The 19,652-nt window shown below is 37.7% G+C and overlaps 2 protein-coding genes across 3 annotated transcripts in view; one reads left to right on the top strand and one right to left on the bottom strand.

Moving 5' to 3' along the window:
* Positions 1-387: 387 nt before the first annotated feature.
* On the bottom strand, positions 388-13,806 carry LOC121861478 (oxidoreductase HTATIP2-like). Of its 2 annotated transcripts, XM_042359254.1 has the most exons (6): positions 13,719-13,788; positions 10,843-10,903; positions 9,461-9,679; positions 8,987-9,170; positions 8,286-8,398; positions 388-1,832 (listed from the first exon to the last, which is right to left on the bottom strand). In XM_042359254.1, the coding sequence occupies exons 2-6, from the start codon at positions 10,876-10,878 to the stop codon at positions 1,665-1,667; spliced, it is 720 nt and encodes a 239-aa protein (XP_042215188.1). In that variant the 5' UTR covers positions 10,879-10,903; positions 13,719-13,788; the 3' UTR covers positions 388-1,664. The 2 variants fall into 2 exon arrangements, with proteins under 2 accessions (XP_042215188.1, XP_042215189.1); XM_042359255.1 differs by lacking the exon at positions 10,843-10,903 and having other exon boundaries at positions 13,719-13,806.
* Positions 13,807-18,923: 5,117 nt separating this feature from the next.
* LOC121861476 (NACHT and WD repeat domain-containing protein 2-like) overlaps positions 18,924-19,652 on the top strand; it is a 40,695-nt gene continuing 39,966 nt past the window's right edge. The window contains exon 1 of the mRNA XM_042359253.1: positions 18,924-19,078. The gene's annotated coding sequence lies outside the window, so the exon portion shown is untranslated. The remainder of the gene's footprint in view (positions 19,079-19,652) is intronic.

Below are 19,652 nucleotides of genomic sequence, written 5' to 3'. Positions count from 1 at the left end.
GCTGGACAAACTGTATTACTGTGCTATATGTTTGGTGTCATTTGTTTCTGTTTGCTTTATGTTTGGTACAAAACAAAGAAATAATGAAAAGACTTCATTCGAAAATGAAATTCATCTTTGACTTTGACCTTTATGATAAATATTAAAAATGTTCTACCTCCTCTGATGTGCTAATGCCTTAAAATAATTTGCATTTTGATATTTCAGATACTGTATTTAACATTATTTTAGAGAATAACAGGTCTGCTTCCCAATTGTGAACACATTTTAGTTTGAACAAATGGACAGCTACACAAACATTTTCTATGAATGAATCAGCTATTTGTAGCCATAGACAAGGGGCTCGGGTTATGGGCCAGGTTAGCGTGGATAAAGTATAGTAGTAAATATGATACAGTACTCTAATTATATCAGTTAAGTGACAACAAAATCAGACAGAGAACATGAGACAATTGCCAGCCTATTATGATACTTCCCTAGTTGACTGGAAAAATCTGACATATGAAGTACTGAGCTACGTGGGTATTTCTAATGTTTCAGATTGCAAAATTTAATGCATTTGACAAGCAATTTGAGCAATTAAATTTCTAAACCCATTACCAACATTCTCTTTGACAAAGGAGACATATGATATTGGTATTATCAGTTAAGGTTTAGGAAGGACAGTAATCACCCCCCATTCATGGTCTGAATACAACTTTTTATCCTCCACACTATAAATACCTGATCCTTTGGTCACAGTACTGTAAGAAGACAATTACAGTACAGTAATATTCAAAAATATATTTGGCTATTAATCAGTCATGCTTCCTAAAGTTCAAGACTACTATCACTGGCCAAAAAACTGCACATGGAATTGAAAATTAAATGAAGAGAAATATAACCAATAGGGTGAAGGCTGGTTAGGAAAACACTAGAGGATAAAGAAGTGTTATACCTGAAGGACAGTGTAATGTGTAAACATGCATAACAAACCAAGAATCATGGCTGCAGTTTGAATGCAAATGATAAAACACTTGGTGGTTGTGAGAGAATGATCATCTGAATTCTCCTTGAGTTGTGCTTTCATCCATGACCAAGGCCTGACATTTAATGACCCAAATAGTTGGAGGATTCATTTATTACAATACAGTATTCAAATGTGCAATTCCTCACCCCAGGTGTGTTCAGTAAATCTATATCCTAAGTGTATATCCATATCTAAGTGTAGATATATATTTCAAGTGTAAATTCATGTATCATATGTAAATCTACTTGCCAAGTATAAATCCATATATCATGTGTAAATCTATATCCCAAGTGTAAACCTATTTACTGAGTGTAAATCAACAACCCAAGGATAAATCTACAATCCCACATCCCAAGTGTAAAATCTACATCCTATTCCATTACTCATTTGGTCACTTTCTATAATAAGACAGCACTCTGGGTGTGTTACTAATCTGCTTTAGTTACTATAATCACAACAATACTGTATATAACTAGCATGTGTTTCATACATTGAATATGCAAACAAAATATTGCACAAATAAAAACAAAAATTATTTTAAGCACCTTTGCATATGTATACAACCATTAGGTTCTTTCCCCGTAATTATATACAGTAATGCACTTTGAAACTTAATACTAGAAATGCACACGATATTATAGTTTACAACACCTCTTTAATCAATTCCAAGCCGTAAAATGTCAGTATTCTCCAAAATTTCTACTTTGGGTTCCTCGGACTTGGTAGGTGACTGAGGCTCTAAGGTGTTAGAAATCATTGCACTTGCGACTGTGTCAGTTCCAATGCTGATTTTGTTTCGCCAGTCAAAACCTCGGACTACAATCTGCAAAGGTAAATACAGTAAGGAGAGATATATAACACATCTTCAATCTTCTAATTACGCCAAAAAAATTAATCTATAATGAAAATATGGATGTTGCTGACAAGTAAAGGATATACAAGTTGGAGATACAGTACTGTGTCAGTGAGTACAAGTGGGTATTTTTACTTGATATCCTAGTCCTTTCCTGTCACTCTTTACTTGTCATCTACCACCCAATTACTATTTCTTCCTCTTTCATGGAGGTTTCTGTAACCCTTGATCTACCCTACACTAAAGTGGAAGAACAATGAAGACAATAGACACAACAAATCCAATATGTGATCAGCGAGTTTTACTGAGGAATTCTACCTGAACTTTAGTAAATAATGTCTGTACAGAATATCAGGATGTGACTCAGATTTTACTGTAAATAACTTGGCACAATCACACAACTCATTTTTTAGCCTTGACTCAATTAATGTTATTCTTTCAATTTTAAGCACCAACCAACCTCAAAATAATCTTCACAAGATACAGTTTTTAAAGTAATTTGCCGAGTTTTTTATTTAATTCACATTAGGAATTTATAATTTATCATAAAGAGTTTTCATAGATTCCAATGTCTTTCTCCTTAATTTGATCTTATTTAATTAGGCAAGTAAAGATATTCTTTGTTTTATGATTGTGTTTCTCTTGCTGAACATTTCAAGAGACAGGCATGGTAAGGTTCTTCGATGTCTGGTAACTCACATAGATGATAATGCTAACTGTATGTTACGGGGGGTTTCCGGCAATCTATCTAAGAACACCAAACCTATCGTGGTTTTGCATCTATAGAAAAAGTTAATTTTTCCTCGGTCACACATACATTCTTGGCAGCTTGGCTCTGGCTCTCAGTACAACCATGATCAAAATATACCAGGTCAGTTAGACAGGAGTCCCAAATAACCCCACTCTACACTTGGCGTCACGGGAGCTACGGGCTCCCCAGTGAGAGACTGCAGGTAAGAGTAAAGCTTGCCACACTTACCTGTTTATATATAAGTACTTATTTCCTTATTTACTTTTACTTCACTAATTTTTTTAAGTTTGGTAATGATGATCAACACTCCCTATTTGGAACTAAAAAGATAATAATTTCTAGTTTAAAAGGTGTTGAATAAAATCGTCTTAGACTTAGCTAAATAAAATATTAAAAGTGCAGTCTCCATAGTGAAGGAGTTAGTGAAGATAGTCTACTAATAATACAGTACCAGTAAAGTAGACCCTTCCCATTTGTGGGTTTATGATTCACGATTTCGACGATTTGCGGTAAGCAGCTGGTGGCTCGGGTGGCTAGCATGCGAGCCTTCTCCCTCAGCACAACGAGTCACCCCATGTGCCTGCGGCGTCTCATCTCGCTCTGTTTGCCCTTACCCAGTACCCGTTACCTAGCATCCCATGCATACTCTCAAAACTATTGTGTTTCTTTGTGAAAATGGCCCCGAAAAAACTGCCTAGCATCAGTGCTAGTGATGCTAGTGGAGTGAAACCTAAAAGGCAAAAGTCAGTGACGACCTTGGCAAAGAAAATTGAATTATTAGACAAGTTAAAAAGAGGGGATGAGTGCTACTGCGGTTGGTCGGTTGTTTGGTGTGAACGAATCCACAGTGCGGTACACAAGAAAGAATGAACAAGTAATTCATGATTCTGTTCAAACGAGTACTCCTGCAAGTGCTAAAGTGGAGCAGGTTGTTCGTGACAAAAACATAGTAAAAACTGAGAAAGCACTGAACATTTGGATTGAGGACCAGCACCGCAAAAATGTTCCGATTGACAGCAACGTAATTCGTGAATGGGCTAAAAGTTTTTATGCTCATTTTTACAAATCAACAGGTGGTGAAAGGGCTAGTGCAGTGACTGAACCAACTTTTAGTGCCAGTAAAGTTTGGTTCGAGAATTTGAAGAAAAGATTCTCGCTCCATAATATGAAGCTGACTGGGGAGGCCGCATCAGCTGACCAGACAGCTGCAGGTGCATTTCCTGCCAAGCTAAAGAAAATAATAGAAGAGAAAGGCTATAGACCAGAGTAAGTGTTTAATGCCAATGAATCTGGTTTATATTAGAAGAAAATTCCTGGTAGAACATACATAAACAAACACGAGAGGCTCATCTTCTGTGGCAATGCGGTTGGCCACATGATCAAGCCTGGCTTGAAACGCAGCCTTAAGATAGTCCGAGTTATCAACCAGGTATTGTTTCCCTATCAGGATATGTTTAAGGAACTCAAAGCCAAGAGGAAACAACTTCCAATCACCATGTTTTTCAAAAACAAACCAGCTACCACCCTCCTCTTCTCAGCCACCCACCACCCACCTCCTGGTCGCCTGCCTCTCCACCAACCACCACTGATTCACCCTCTTCCACCAGTGATCTTGATGATCCACCTATGCTTTAGTAACCAGATGTCTCCTTATGTACAGTGCATCACTTCATCAAGCTCCAGACTTCCACATATGAATGTAAGTACAGTATTGTGACTTAAGTTTCTCATATACAGTATAGGTAGACCTGTATATTAGTGCACTAAGGTATTATGTAAGTGGCTTTTCGCGGTTTTGGCAATTTGCCCCATTTCCTGGAACCTATCCTTCGCGAATGGCAAGGGTCTACTGTATTGTACATCAGCAGTACAGTATGTTTACCTATCAATATAATACTGTATACATTTTTATCTTCACACCTGTTGCCACAATAAGGGTCATTAAAGTATCAAATAAAACTTGCAATATCTAACATCATAGTTTAGATATATCTTTTATCTATTTATTATACTGTACATTGCATATTATAATATTTAACCCCGAATTTTATATTTTTACAAGTTTTAGATGTCTACTATCGTCATATTATTCTGATACTGTACAGTGGGGTATGCTATAACGAACGTAATTGGTTCCAGAACCTCGTTCGTTATAGGATTAATCCGTTCCGGGCCCCCAAATACAACCACTTAACACTGAAAAAATTCTGTGGAAAATGTAAAAAATACGGTACTTTATCTTACCTTAGTGTTATTCAGCATGCAGGTACCCCTAAACACTGGCACATCACTGTCACTTCCACTGGGAGTCTTGGCTTTAAGGTCCTCAAACAATTGTTTAGCCTTCTCACAAATTATAGCTTCACTAATGTTACCACCTGCCATTTCTTTCTCCTTTATCCACACTAAGAGTAAATTTTCCATCTCTTCAATCACATTACACCTTGCTTTGCCAAGTCTAAAGATTCCCTTAGCCACTTGCACAGTTTTTTAACTCCTCTTTATTCTTCAAAATCGTACATATAGTCGATTTAGCCATCCCATATTCATCACTAAGTTTCGCAATGCTTCTTCCATTCTCACGTTTCTTTATAATTTCTTTCTTAGTTTCAAGGGTTATTAGCTTTCTCACTCGCTTTGGACGACTCATTGTTACAATTGTATACTTGTATAACAAAATAGTTATACAAATAACGCAAATTTCCACATCAAAAGACGAAATTTCAACAATAACAGTGGTGCACTGGCTACACAATGAGACAAAGATGGCGCCTGACGCTCTTGTTGTGGGTCGCGGTACAACAATATTCATGCGCCAGGCGAAATAGTCCGGTATTCATCCGCGTTCGTTGTAGGAGTTGCATTCGTTATAGCATTCTCAATTTTATAGGTAAAACCGTTCGTTATAGGAATATTCGTAGTAGGATCCGTTCGTTATAGCATACCCCACTGTATAAAGATAATTTTTTTTTTCATAACGATACTCATGATAATACTTGCATTATTCAAACCACAATTCCATATTTAAACAATAAGCCACTCGAACCCACCATGCTTAAATTGCCATGAAGAACTAAAACAATAATTTCAAATAAAATGAAAACTACAGTACTTGCTACTTACAGTATTCAAATCACACTTACCATTATACAGAGAGAGAGAGGGTACAGCATCCTTCTTCAGGTGTCTTTTGTTCTTATAGGACTTTCAATTCCAAGCAAACGAGACTTCATATCACCAATGTAGTCACATTTAATAAAGAGGATGGTACAAATAACAGCATTCATTGGATTCACTTAATCAGCACAATGACAAGAATTTACCCGCGGTTTTCTTACGCGTGTTTCTCTTGGGAATCTAAAGTAGCAAACATCTGAACCTGCTGTCTTTAATTTCATATTAAAGCAGCCCAAAACAGCACAGTTAGCTGGCATAGTTACACAAAATCACCGAAATGTTGTTTAAAAACAGGAGACACTGCACTCCAAGCTACAGTAGTACCCCGCTTAACGCGGTCAATAAAACCCACAGGGTACCGTGTTAAGTGAAAACCGCGCTAAGTGAACAACAGAACATATGGGATAAATTCCAATAGAAACTGGCCCGACCCCCAAACTCCACTTTTTGACGACACATAACTATGTTGTAGTAAAAATTTTATCTTAACTTTATGATGGTATGAACAAACAAGTAATATAGAAGAGGTTAGGTTAGGAAAAATAAAGGTTAAGTTAGGAAAAATAAAGGTTAGGTTAGGAAAATTAAAAGTTAGGTGTTACACTTACGTTAGTAGAAGACACACACTGCGCAACCTTACAGCGCGGCTTGCCCAGGCGGAGGGAGGCGGGAGGGAGGGAGGAGGAGGGAGAGGCGAGAGCAGGCAGGCAGGCGGGTGGTGGGTGTGGCGAATCTAAAAATAGCGTCTCGAGCTGGACACTCACAGCGTATACGTGGAAAAAACCCGCGTTAAGTGAAAGTTCGGCTCTGGCGAGGCACCGCGTATACGTGGAAAAAACCCGCGTTAAGTGAAAGTTCGGCTCTGGCGAGGCACCGCGTATACGGTAAAACGCGCTAAGCGAAACCGCGTTAAGCGGGGTATTACTGTACTCTGTTGTCTGCAGCCTGGTTTGAGTAAAATTGGCACCTGGTGTTCTACCCTCAGTTACGTTGTGGGAATTGTAGTGTAAAGTACATGAACAGTTTTTTCTTCCAGATTTAGTGTTAGTGTTTATACAAAGACCACTGACCTGGCCCGAGAGTGGGGTGTGCGTGTGTGACCAACTGACCACATCAAACAAAACCACACATGAGTACCGGTACCAGGCAAGATAATCAGAAAGCAACAGCCTTGAGTCTAATCCCTTTGATTTCTAAGTGGATTTAACACAGTAGGTAAGCCAGTGTAAAAGTAATAGTGAGATATTTTTACAGCTAACCATCTCTTGTGAACAGTGTTCATAATTGTTCTTTTATAAATAAATAAATACAGAAAACTAAGTTGTATGTATCATGTGATACCACTTGTGAGGATGCTAAATAGATGTATTTACCTACGATGTTAAGTGTATTTAAATTTTGGTGATGACTAACATAGCTAACAATGGTGGAACTGGTGGCAGTGACTAAAAACAGTGAATACCACAACATCCACCAGAGTGGGTTTGTTAACAGAGTATAACCAAGGAACACTCTCTACATCCCTTGAGTGTAACCTACCATGGCAAGTTTTAGCCCTTGTGGCATCATAGGCCTGACTAGTGTGGGAGGGAACCTGCATGCTGGCCGATCTGGTGTATTTTGACTACGAGTACAACTGTATTCTGTGAGTCACCGAAAGTCTGGTGTTGCCGGGAACTCCCAAACGCCTGGACAGCAGTGAGGACAGTCTCAGCTGTAACACTTGGCACCATTCAAGCCTCACGCCCCCAAAATACAGTACCTTCATTTGATGGCCTGTATTATATAAGGTTGATTTTTTTTTAATATTCTGTACAATTACTTAAACAAACATTTAGATAAAATTGTCAAAATTGTTTTGGTATAAAATTGGTGTTTCTAACATAATTAAAACTGATAATAGACTCTGCTATAAATATTTTTTTTTTTCATAAAAGGATTGAGTTCCCATCATTATATCATGTCAAAATATTTTGTTTAAGGATCTGTAGAGTTGAAAAAACCCTTTTCATAAATAATAATTTGGGAGATTGTACAGTATAAGTTAATGGCTTCATTACAGTATTCAATTGGTCATATCTGTACAATTTAACCCCCTGATATTAGAGGGGTGGGGTGGGGGTGACATACTATGGACCCCAGTGACAGTGCTTCCTAACTCGGTTAATTAAGAATATCCATTACATTTAAAATACTCTACTGTATAGCCAAAGAACCCCCCCCCCCCGCCATCACAAACACAAAAAAGGATAATTTATATGGAGTGTTTGGTATTAGGAAAACCTACACTGCTTCTCTCCTCTGATGACCAAACTTCCTGCACAACATGAAAGACTGACAATTTTCAAGTACTGTACTGTAATGTACCATGAAAGACCTAAGAAAATTTTGTGAAGTTCTAAGACCTCACAACTTATTCTGTGTACTATATATAAGGAGGAATGTAAGTCGAGGACACCATGAATCATTCCCCGACAGTGCCTAAATATAAATACCTGTGCAACCTTCTCTAAAGGTCTGGACTCCTCGCGGTCACAAAGAAGGAGCGATGGCCGGTATATTGAGAGACGTGGAAAATTTAATTCCTTTACCAGTTCCTCAGCCTCACCTGAAAAATAAAATATGAATCATGTTTATGCCACCCACAACACCCTTCCTTAAATCAACAAATGAATCTGGGAGTGACAGCAACATTTAAAATGAATTTATAGTACATGAGGCAAGATATTATATCAGTTGTTTGAAGCTGTCAGCCTCTTCTCATACAGAAAACAACAAACTGGATTGGTAAGTCGAGAGTATACTCATTTTGAATGTCCAATCAATAAAATTGAAAAAAAAAAAATAGTTATCAAATGACTATAACTGTATGCATGAAAACTATACACAGTACAATTTTTAAATCAAAGTGTCATCCTTATGACTGTATGCTATATACATTACATCTAGGTGAAGTGAACTTAATCACATACAGTATTGTACCATACAGTAAACAGTCCTAATTGCTGCTGAAAAGATCAATCAGTTTTAAGCATTGGTAACTATGTACAAAATTTTTGCAATGGAAGCCACACATCTGGTGTGGTCATGAGCAGCATACTGGTACATAGTGCAGTACACAATAGGGGCACTATCTCTCTTTCTGGACACATGGTGTTACAGATTGTTTTCTTTGGAATTTATACTTAATATTTACCTTTGGTCTTGTTGTAAAGGAACATTGAGGTCTTGTTAGCACCTGTGGAGGAAACCAGATGAAAGTGTGAACAGCCTCCTTCCTTTAATAAACGGGCAGCATGACTCACATAGTCTCTGTCTACATGAATGAATCCCTTAGCACCAGCCTTGCCTCTTGTTGTTCCTAGACAGCAGAATCCAACCTGAGGGATAAATTGATGATACATTTGTTAGTTTATCAATACAGTATTTATACTGTATAGTGTTGATATGTTGTTCAGTACAGTATTGTGCTATCATTTACAAAATGTAGTATTGCAGCTAAATATATCGCAATTGTAAAATTTATCTAATACTGCTAGGAAATAGTGTAAAAGTGTAAAACCAAATCTGATATGAGTTAATGAAAATGTATCAAATAGGTAAAGAAAAAATAAAGTGATAAAATCAGTAATCTATCACATTAATGAGTACTGTACAGTATATTCCTTACCTGTGCTCCTCCAAATGCTTCTTTGTAGTCATCCAACTTCTCAAAGTCTACAATCTTTTGTTCTACCTTTTCACTCTGAATGTCTAACTGACGTCTTGTTACTAAAACAATACGAGAGAAGGCAGCATTGGCGACGAGTTCTCGGACCAGTTGTTTGCCGATCTCCCCAGACCCACCCAATACCAGTGCAGTCATCCCTTCACTCATGGCACCTGGTGGCTGAGAGAAGTCTGCATTTAGTCAATATGAATGAGAGCAACATAGGTATAATAAATAATAGTAGTATTTCCCCACTTTTCTCATCTAACTCTCAACAACATTTTCCACCTTTTTTTTTTGAGGTCTCGATTTTCCTTAATTCATCACATGAAAGTGTGATTTCCCATAATGTATACTAAAGTATGGGAGCTGGAAAATGATTACAGATAAGTAGACTTCCACAATTTGCTCCACCGGGAGAAACTAAGTACATGTACTGTACACGAATGTGGAGATAATATGTAGTATTTAAACAGGTAGATACAAAAAGAGAGAAGATACAGTATAATTGGGGTTTTTATGTTCAGAAGAACGAGGGATTTTGACTATTAATTGCTGTATATGAGGAGCACAGAACCATAAGTAAACCAAGTGCCGTCAAGCCCCAAAACTATATGTATGATGTCTTTCACTAGATCAATTAAATCTGAACTAACAATGCTACAATCTGTCACTTGAATCACTTCAATATCTTCACTGGTTCAAAAGTTATGGTAATTTAAATGTTGGACAAACTTTAGCTGTCTTTTCTCTGTTTTTCATATATACTCCGCTTATCCTACTTCGATTCTGTGTGCCTCGTTAAACAGTACACTGTACAGCACTGACATTTCCAATATTGTTCATAGAAATAAAAAATTTAACACAAAAACATGATCTTTCTTGCGGTGATCAACAAATGCTTTACTCAAGGGCACAATACAAATTGATATTAAGATGTGTGACACTTACCAGGTAGGTCTTGTATGAAGCAAGAGGGGGTAAATATCTTGTGACTTTGTTCTAGAAGAGGAACACCACAACAGAAAATGTCTAGTTAGGCATTTAAGATTAACCACCTCAATGCTAACCTATCCTAACCCCTTAGGTAGTTAGGGTGCTTAATCAAATGAAAAAAGCTGGGTGGGCTTCTCCTAAGCAATATGCTGTAACATGTATCCCTCGATATATGAACGTTTTGAGATATGAAGCTTATACAAATTTCCTAAATTAACACCACTATTTTGAGATACGAAAGCTTCCCCCACTTACACTGTATTAGCACAAACACTGCATTTACCAGTATTCATACAGTGGCCAGGAATTAAACGAAAAAATCTGTACCTTGGCAATAATGAACTTACAAGCTTGGGGGCTCGCTGAAAGACAGGGGACCTCATAGAGGTTTATAATGTCCTGCAAGACCTGTTGATGATGATGGTAGCAAGTTTATTAACCATATAAAATTTATGGTTTTCAATTATACAACAAATATTACAAATGTATAAACTAAAACTGGTATTTGTTGTAACACATAAAGTGCAACTCTGAAGGGGAGCAATTAAAATACAACATTGAATACAGTATACAGTAGTATTTCATCCTCGGATTTTGCTCCCAGACCTGGAAAAAAAATTGGAAAGAGTTTCCACAGTTTTCCAGAATTACGCATAATTTTTTCCTTGGAATTTTCCCCCAGACCTGAAAAAAAAATGAGTTTCTGGAAATTTTCTTGGATTTTGTCAAAATTACGCATTACTTCATCCTCAAAATTTTCTCCCAGACCCAGAAAAATTGGAGAATTTTCGAAAGTTTTCATGGAATTTTTCCAGAAAATGTGCCCGATTTTTATCCTCTGAAACTCATTCAGACCCGGAAATAAGAGAATTTTTCTGGAAAAATTCCAAGCCAATTTAAATTACGGGTACAGTATTGGAGAGTTCCGGCTAACAGAGGTATTACAAGTATTGTCACCTTGAGACAAATGGCATTTGTTACTAAATATAGTATGTACAGGTACTATACCAGCAGTTCATGGATAAGGTGGTGGAACTAAGAAAAATTAATTTTAAAACACAGTATTTAAAAAGTAGCAACTGAGGCATAGGTTCCATGGTTTTGGTGCTCTAGCGAAGTGGCAAAAATCTTCCAAGAATGTTCTTATAGTTGATGGATTTAATATTAAAAATTATGGACCTTTTTTTTACAACTTTCCCTTATTTACCAGTACCTACCTTTATTTTATTTACCTAATGGATCCCTATACTGTTTTTGATAATTTTGTCAAAAGGCTATTTTGAAGCCCAGTACAGGTACTCCTCGACGTACGACCTACTCAACATATGACTGCCGCAGTCGTACAAAATTCTTTTCAAATTCCGTACGTATTTTCTAGTACCGAAACGCTTCCATCCCGTACGACAGCATGGCGTGGGCTGGGCCGCCACGTGGTGTACAGCGTCCACACCGTAGCACGCTCAGCTGGTGTTTGGCCGTCGTTGTTGTCGGTAGTGATTGCTCTGTGTACTGACAATATTTTCGTTTCAAATTCTCTTTAAAATGATTGGCAAGCGTAAAAGTAAGAGTTCTGGTGGTGCTCAGAAGAAAAAAAGACAGTCAATTACTTTTGAGATGAAAATAAAAATAATAATGCAACATGAAAATGGAAAAACGGTAGCAACCATTTCACGCAACCTAGATCTTTCTGTACACAGTAATCCAGATTGGGACATACTTGAGATATGCACAGTTGAAGGAGCATTTTCTTATTTTTGTATTCAAAGGCAAAAGTCTCTGATACTGTCGCTTCAATAAATCATGATCTTTTACTCTTCAGTGTACGTCCCCTCTTCCCGGAGGATGTATGCACGCTTTATAATTCCCAAATTTTGATATGCTGCCCTCACTTGTTGTGCTGCCTTTGTTGAATGATCTATTACAAAGCCAAGATCTTTTTTTTATCGACAGTATCCAGGAAAGTGTTATTAACAGAAGTGTTGTACTTAGGGTTATTATATCATACGTGCAGGGTTCTCCCATTTCATAATGTTAAAGAGCATTTGGCAGTCTCGAAACCATTTGAACAGCTTACTTGGCAAACATAAAAGGTTACATTCCACTTGCATGATCATCTGTTTTATGCTAATTAACATAACCTAATCTAACCAAACCTAACCTGATTATTTAACTAATATGGTAAGAATTGCATAAAACAGACAATCATCCAAGTGAGATTACACCACATAAAATAAAAAATGACCTCTGTGCCTTCACAGTCCCAAGAATTGACAAAAACTATTAATTAACTATGTCTTATTTTATCATAAATGAATCGCGGGTGAACTCATTTGAGACTAGACTCGACCAACCCTGTCACAAATTCAGTGCATGCCCAGTATTTGCCAACCAACTGCCCAAGTGGCTAGCAGGCTGATCAGTAGCAAAGAGGATAACATAAAGTAATGTAGGTAAAGAATACACAGTTCAGGGACAACCTACTTGTCATTTACTATGCAAATGCAAAAGACATTCTGGTCACTTGAAGATTAGGCACTCCCAATATATTTCACCTCACGAATAACCACCCTAATGCTAACCTAATCGAGCATTAGGGTGGTTAATATTATAGGAAAATAAGAAGGGGTGCCTAATCTTCAGGTGATCCATTATTGATTCACAATTCTGAAAACAAACCCCAAACACGACAAACCAGTAAGTAAAGCACTACCAATAGGCCCATAGTAGTAGCTCATTTAACAAATTAACCAAAACTTTTATTGAAATGATGTGTCACAACTCCTAATAGTGTTACCTGATCAGGATATAAGTTAATCAATAATTTTATATACACAATTTGAGGACGAACCATTGTAATATAGTTGAAGAGGGGCGGTTGAAATAGTTTATTGATAAAACTATCAATGTGTCTTTAAACTTTATTCTGCATTGTTATAGGAAAAAATATTTGATACACAAGTGACTTTACGATAAATGCACCTAGACACGACCCTGTCAGTCTCCAGCTAAAAACAGTCAGAAATTAATAGCAGAAAAATATTCAAATCACTTGCATTCCACGGTCACTAATACCCCGTAGGCAGGCCACTGGCAGACACTTCTGTACTTACAAGCTCAGTATTACCTTCAAACATACTAACATGATTTCTTACATCATAATTGGTACCTTTGAAGTCAACTGACACTCTTAACAAGCATAAACGGAAATATAAAAGCCTCATACCTGGCTGGTGAGTGAAAGAGAGGAGAGCAAGAGTTGTGTCAGGTGGACCGTGGAGGTGACTGTAGTGGTGAGCCTGGGAGAGTGAGGCACCGCTGAGTCACCCTCCCTCAGTAGAAACAAGTATCAACAGTAATCTGATAACAGTTTGATGGGGGTCACTGGGGTGTCGACCACTTGTTTACTTTGTGTAAAAATATAAATAGGTTATTCGTAAATAAGACTTAAGACTACGAGTGCTAAACGCAATGAGTTGATACATTGATGCAGTACATCGTTATCCTACATATTATTGATAAGCTCATAAAAAGTCTTTACACAATATGTCAGGCACAGCATGTCAGGTAAACCCCCTCGTTTACACAGTACAGTACTAATGTACTGTAGTAAGCACGACTGAGATGAACTGTACTTAAACCTAAATCTAACGTCTAATAGGCATTCCAGCGAGTAGCTTCTAATGCATAGAAGTTTTACGCATTTCTAAATGAGTTTGAAGGACCCAGTGCCCACTTTCCTTAGACAGTGTGTGGACCTTGTGGTGTGGGTCAGTGTGTGGTGTGGGTCAGTGTGTAGTGTGGGTGAGTGTGTGGTGTGGGTGAGTGTGTAGTGTGGGTGAGTGTGTAGTGTGGGTGAGTGTGTGGTGTGGATGAGTGTGTGGTGTGGGTCAGTGTGTAGTGTGGGTCAGTGTGTGGTGTGTGGGTCAGTGTGTGGTGTGGGTGAGTGTGTGGTGTGGGTGAGTGTGTGGTGTGGGTCAGTGTATAGTGTGGGTCAATGTGTGTGGGTCAGTGTGTGGTGTGGGTGTGTGTGTGGTGTGGTGTGTGGTGTGGGTGAGTGTGTGGTGTGGGTCAGTGTGTGATGTGGGTGAGTGTGTAGTGTGGGTTGTGTGTAGTGTGGGTGAGTGTGTGGTGTGGGTCAGTGTGTGGTGTGGGTCAGTGTGTGGTGTGGGTGAGTGTGTGGTGTGGGTCAGTGTGTAGTGTGGGTCAGTGTGTGGTGTGGGTGAGTGTGTGTGTGGGTGGGTGTGGGTCAGTGTGTAGTGTGGGTCAGTGTGTAGTGTGGGTCAGTGTGTAGTGTGGATCAATGTGTAGTGTAGGCGTGTGTGTAGTGTGAATGAGTCTGTGGTTTGGGGAAAACTATGGGCAAGTTTCTCTATGACATTTGCCTCTGTCTACCCAGCAGTTCGTATGGTCTCGAGTTGGTCAAGTTGCCAGAAGTTGGTCACAATGATCTAAAAAATTCAGAGAGATGGTCAAGAAAGGTCACACACACACACACACACACACTGAACGGTTATGGTGACGCCAGACTAAGATACAGAAAAAAAATAAAGAAATATGAACGTGAATTAGTGAACTATAAAAAGCTGTTTCAGAAATTAAATTGACACACACACCATTCGGTTTCAAACCTGTGATAGAGCAGCAGCAATGTCTGGAAAGTACAATGGTGCTCAAAAGAAATCATCTGATATGCTTGAGAGACCAATCACTTCTAGTCTCTGTCTACCTGCTGGCTCTAAATTAGGGAATGAGCATGGTTACAACTTACAATGCAAGTGAACTACAGTAATTACACATATGAATGATGTACTGGAATCTAGCTATGTATTTTTTAGCAGAAGCACAAGTCGTCATGCAGCTCTTAAGGAAAACTTGGCACAAATTGAAGGTGCAATGTTACTTCACTCTCTCTCTTTTTACAGGTTCTTTAACGGGCAATGTTCGGTGGATTTGGGATCCTGTGTACCGCCGGTAAGGCCATGGGCTCGTAACACACATCTTGCCCGCAGTGCCCACAGTTTCTTTGTGGATGTCGGTCACATTAGAATAACCCGTTATAGTACATCCTTCTTTCCTCACAGCCAAATTGTAGAATGCTCTGCCCTCTTCTGTGTTTCCACACTCATACAATCTGTCTCACTTTAAAAAGCTGGTTTTCCGGCATTTTCGTGGTGTAGATTAATATAATCTTTTTCTTTTCTATTTTTAATCTCTTTTTACTCTTATTTTTTCGCCCCCTAGGCCCCGTTGTGGATCGATGACCTGTGCCCGGGTGGGCTATTCCCCGTAAAAAAAAAAATAAATAAATAAATAAATAAAAAGTAATAAATTCCAATCTGTCAAAGACAAGATGGAGTGCCAGGCCAGAGTCAGTGAATGCCTTTAGGAAATCTTATGAAGAGATTTGTGAAGTTTTGGATGAAATCAGAAATGCCAAGAAGAAATATGATTCTGATGAAGCAAGGAGAAAAGCTAATGGTCTCCTCTACAAAATGAAGACGATTTTATTGTTGCTTTGATGTTCATGAAAAATATTATGTACAAAACTAAGCATATGATAAATGTGTTGCAAACTGAGGATTTAGATGTTTCTGGAGCTCTTATCTCTATGAAAAGTACACTTAAAATACTCAAGTCAATACGTAGTAATGACGAGGCTCAGAAACATTTGCTGGGGACTGCACTCAACTTTGCCCAAAATATTGATGTTGATGGAGAAGAAGAGTCCAAGAGAGTTCACCGTCAAAGGAAACAGCTCCAAAAATTTTGATAATCCAAACTCTAGTGGTCAGTATAATTTTTATTCCTATTATTGTAAGAAAATGAATGTGTTGACTTCAAAATGTAAAAATCTGAAATCTTCATTCAAATATTTTGAGGATGTTCTTGATCCTAATGTTGCAGACTATGACTCAGCAAGCTTTAGTGAAGCCATGAAAAATCTGTCAGAAACCTATCCATCTGAAATACCTGACACTAATAAGCTTTTGAAAACAACCCTGCGAAACAGAACCTCAGAAAAACTGTTGCACAATCTTATGCTCATAGCTTATGAAAATAACATAGCTAATCAGTTAGATCTTCAAAAGGTTGCATATAATTGGAAGCTTAAGAAAACTAGAATTAATATTTAAGTTTAATTTCTATGAATATGTTAATGCTGCTGATTTTATCCAAGCAGTAAATAAAATATTTTTTTATTTATTTTCATTATTTCTTTCTATTTGAATAAAGATTTTATTTTATCCATCAAATTTCTATGCTAATGTTTAATAATTAAACACTCAAAAATAAAATGTAGTTCACTTGGTATTTTTTTTAATCCTCATTAGTTTGTCAAATTTGATGGGCTGAGTGGCGAGTTGGTAAAAAAAAAAATACCCTCCCCAATCACAACCACCTCGGGCCATCCCTGTTCATCACCAATATGTGTACAGTGCAGTATATATATACTCGTATATGCCAAGTATGCTGCCGACATACACAGCGCGGGCAGGGGACAATGACCGCCTTACGTGACAGAGTACTTGTAAGTAATTATATTTCCCTGGACCAACACACAATTGCAGGGCCTCAATTGTTTCTCTTACTATTGACAACACAACACACATTGTTTCTCACTTTTGATCTTTTTTAATTTTTGTATTTCTTTATGGTTCTTTATTATTATTATTATTATTATTATTATTATTATTATTATTATTATTATTATTATTATTATTATTATTATTATTATTATTATTATTATTATTATTATTATATTTTCGCCCCCCCTCCCCCCCGGCCCTGGATGGGCTAATCCCAGTAAAAAAAAATGTGAGGGGGTGACCCTGTGACGTCACTTTTCCTCTTTTCACGCCCTTCCCCATCACCCTATTAGTCACCCTCTGCCTTCCTTTTATCACTGGTGAGATCCCACCTTGAATAATAATAATAAAAATAATAATTATAATAATAATAATAATAATAATAATAATAATAATAATAATAATAATCCAACTATTACTACTACTACTACTACTAATAATAATCATTCTCAGTTTCGTTCGTTATCTCTTCTCCAAACTAGAGCTCACTGTAGTCTCTGCCATAGAATCTTCAATTTAGGGGATACTTTAGAATACGAATCTTTGAGAATCCCAAGAAAGAATCTTTGAGAAGTTGACGCACGAGAATTTAAGAAATAGCGCAATCATCTTCGGGAATTTTAACGTGAAAATAATTGGCAATTTTAACGCAAGATTCTTTGAATATTAAGACCCCCGCGATGAATAATAATCTTAGATTTAATTCATTGTTTAAAAACCCTGCCAGTACTGTCATGGCTATATTATAAAGAGTAAAAAACAAAAGCTTTTTTTTTATAGATAAATCTTGTTAATTAGTGGGCGTGTTAATCTTCCTGAATGAGGGAGGGAGGGAGTGGGGGTGGTAACCTGGGATCATTCCAAGGTCTAGTCACAAAAGCTCGTAGGAAGGAATATTCTACGTAACTGAAAATGTAAGAATGCACTTCACTTGCTATCTTAAATTAAACACAAAAATAACATTAAAAGAAAACTGAGATTCTACCTCAACTACACACGTACACTTAGCACTAGTGTTAGAGGATACAGTTATAATGGTTGAGAATAGTCTGGAAGGAATTCGCTGCCTGCGTTGTCATTATGCTAAGCGGGCGTATCTAGGTAAGGTAAGGTTTTAGGATAATTTTGTTGTTATTTCTGGGTGTTATTTTAGTGGTTTAGCTCAAATCAGCCAAGAAAGTGCATGCATTATAATATCTTCAGTTGCGATGACTATTCATCGTAAGAATTTTCAGAATCTCGATCCTGCAGGACTACGATCAAGCCATTATACACATGCAAGCTAAATATACGCCGTTCTTAAACAGTTACACTTCCCTGATACAGTATTACGTTATGAATACTTGTCAAGGAAACAAACAAGCCTTTTATCTACCGTCTCTGCTGATGGTTACTGACGTTAATTATTATATTATTTATTTTAGAGTTGATATGAATATTAATTTTCTGGCTGTTTATCTTGATAATGTTACCAGCATGTAATTAATTTCCTGACGCGTTATCACAGCTAAGGTGAATATATTAAAGGCAGGTTAAGCTAGTGTCAACAATGTCGGACGAGCGTCGTCTGGCAGCGTCCCGTTGCCAAGGAGACGCGTCATGAAGTAAACATAAACGTCGCTACCAGGCGTACGATGATTCCTCTATAAATACCTGTTTTTCTCTACCAATACAGATACTTTATATAAATTAAAGCTTATAAATCGTATTTAAAGTAAGTAATGAACCCTTCTCTTTTTTTAAATTGTGGAAAATGCTCTCTACAGGTATGAGTGGGGCAGACGTCAGGCTCCTGGAGGTAAGGTGACTCAGGTGGCGGTGTTAGTGTGTGTTACGTGATGGTTGGTGGTTGCTGTTTACACACCATCCACCTCCTTCATTACCTCCCTCCCCAACATGACCTGAGACCAATACGACACAGGTCAGGATAACGTTACGCTGCCTAGTGCCATCCCTCCTAGGGTAACATAAGGGTCCTCATCTGACGACACCACAGGTACTTGTCACTTTCTATATATTATTATGGTAACACACATTAAGGAGTCATAACAGGGGTTCAAAGCTGACACAATGCTGCTTTTGGAATATGTGTAAAGAAGACGTCTATATTATGTCTATGAACCTATAAATTACTGCTATGACAATACTATGAAAAAAAAGTAAAGGCAAAGAAAAAATAAATCACGTGTTTTGGGTAGTTAGTAATTTCCCTAACACACCTGATGTTTGTTTAAGATTCATAGAGACACCATAAACGCTTTCTTAAGATATATAGACACAGTATCGTGGCCACTTTAAGACGACCGGTTAGCGAAGGTCCTAATGTTGATGTTAGTTACCACCATCACTAGAGAAGTGTCCGTGGCTGGTGTTCTTATAGAGAAAGACAGAGAGTGAGGTAGGAAGGAACACTACTACCTCTACCACATTCCCACCAATAACAGATGAGTGTTCTTTTGAAACACATGTCGTGGTGATGGTAATGATGTTAGTGGCGATGATAGTGATTGTGGTGGATGTGATAGTGATGGTGTCAGTGATGATAATGGTGTTAGAAGACTATGGCCGTG

The sequence above is a fragment of the Homarus americanus genome, unplaced genomic scaffold (genome assembly GCF_018991925.1).
Source record: "Homarus americanus isolate GMGI-L3 unplaced genomic scaffold, GMGI_Hamer_2.0 scaffold24260, whole genome shotgun sequence".
NCBI lineage: Eukaryota > Metazoa > Arthropoda > Malacostraca > Decapoda > Nephropidae > Homarus > Homarus americanus.
This window is presented reverse-complemented; position numbering and strand designations above follow the sequence as displayed.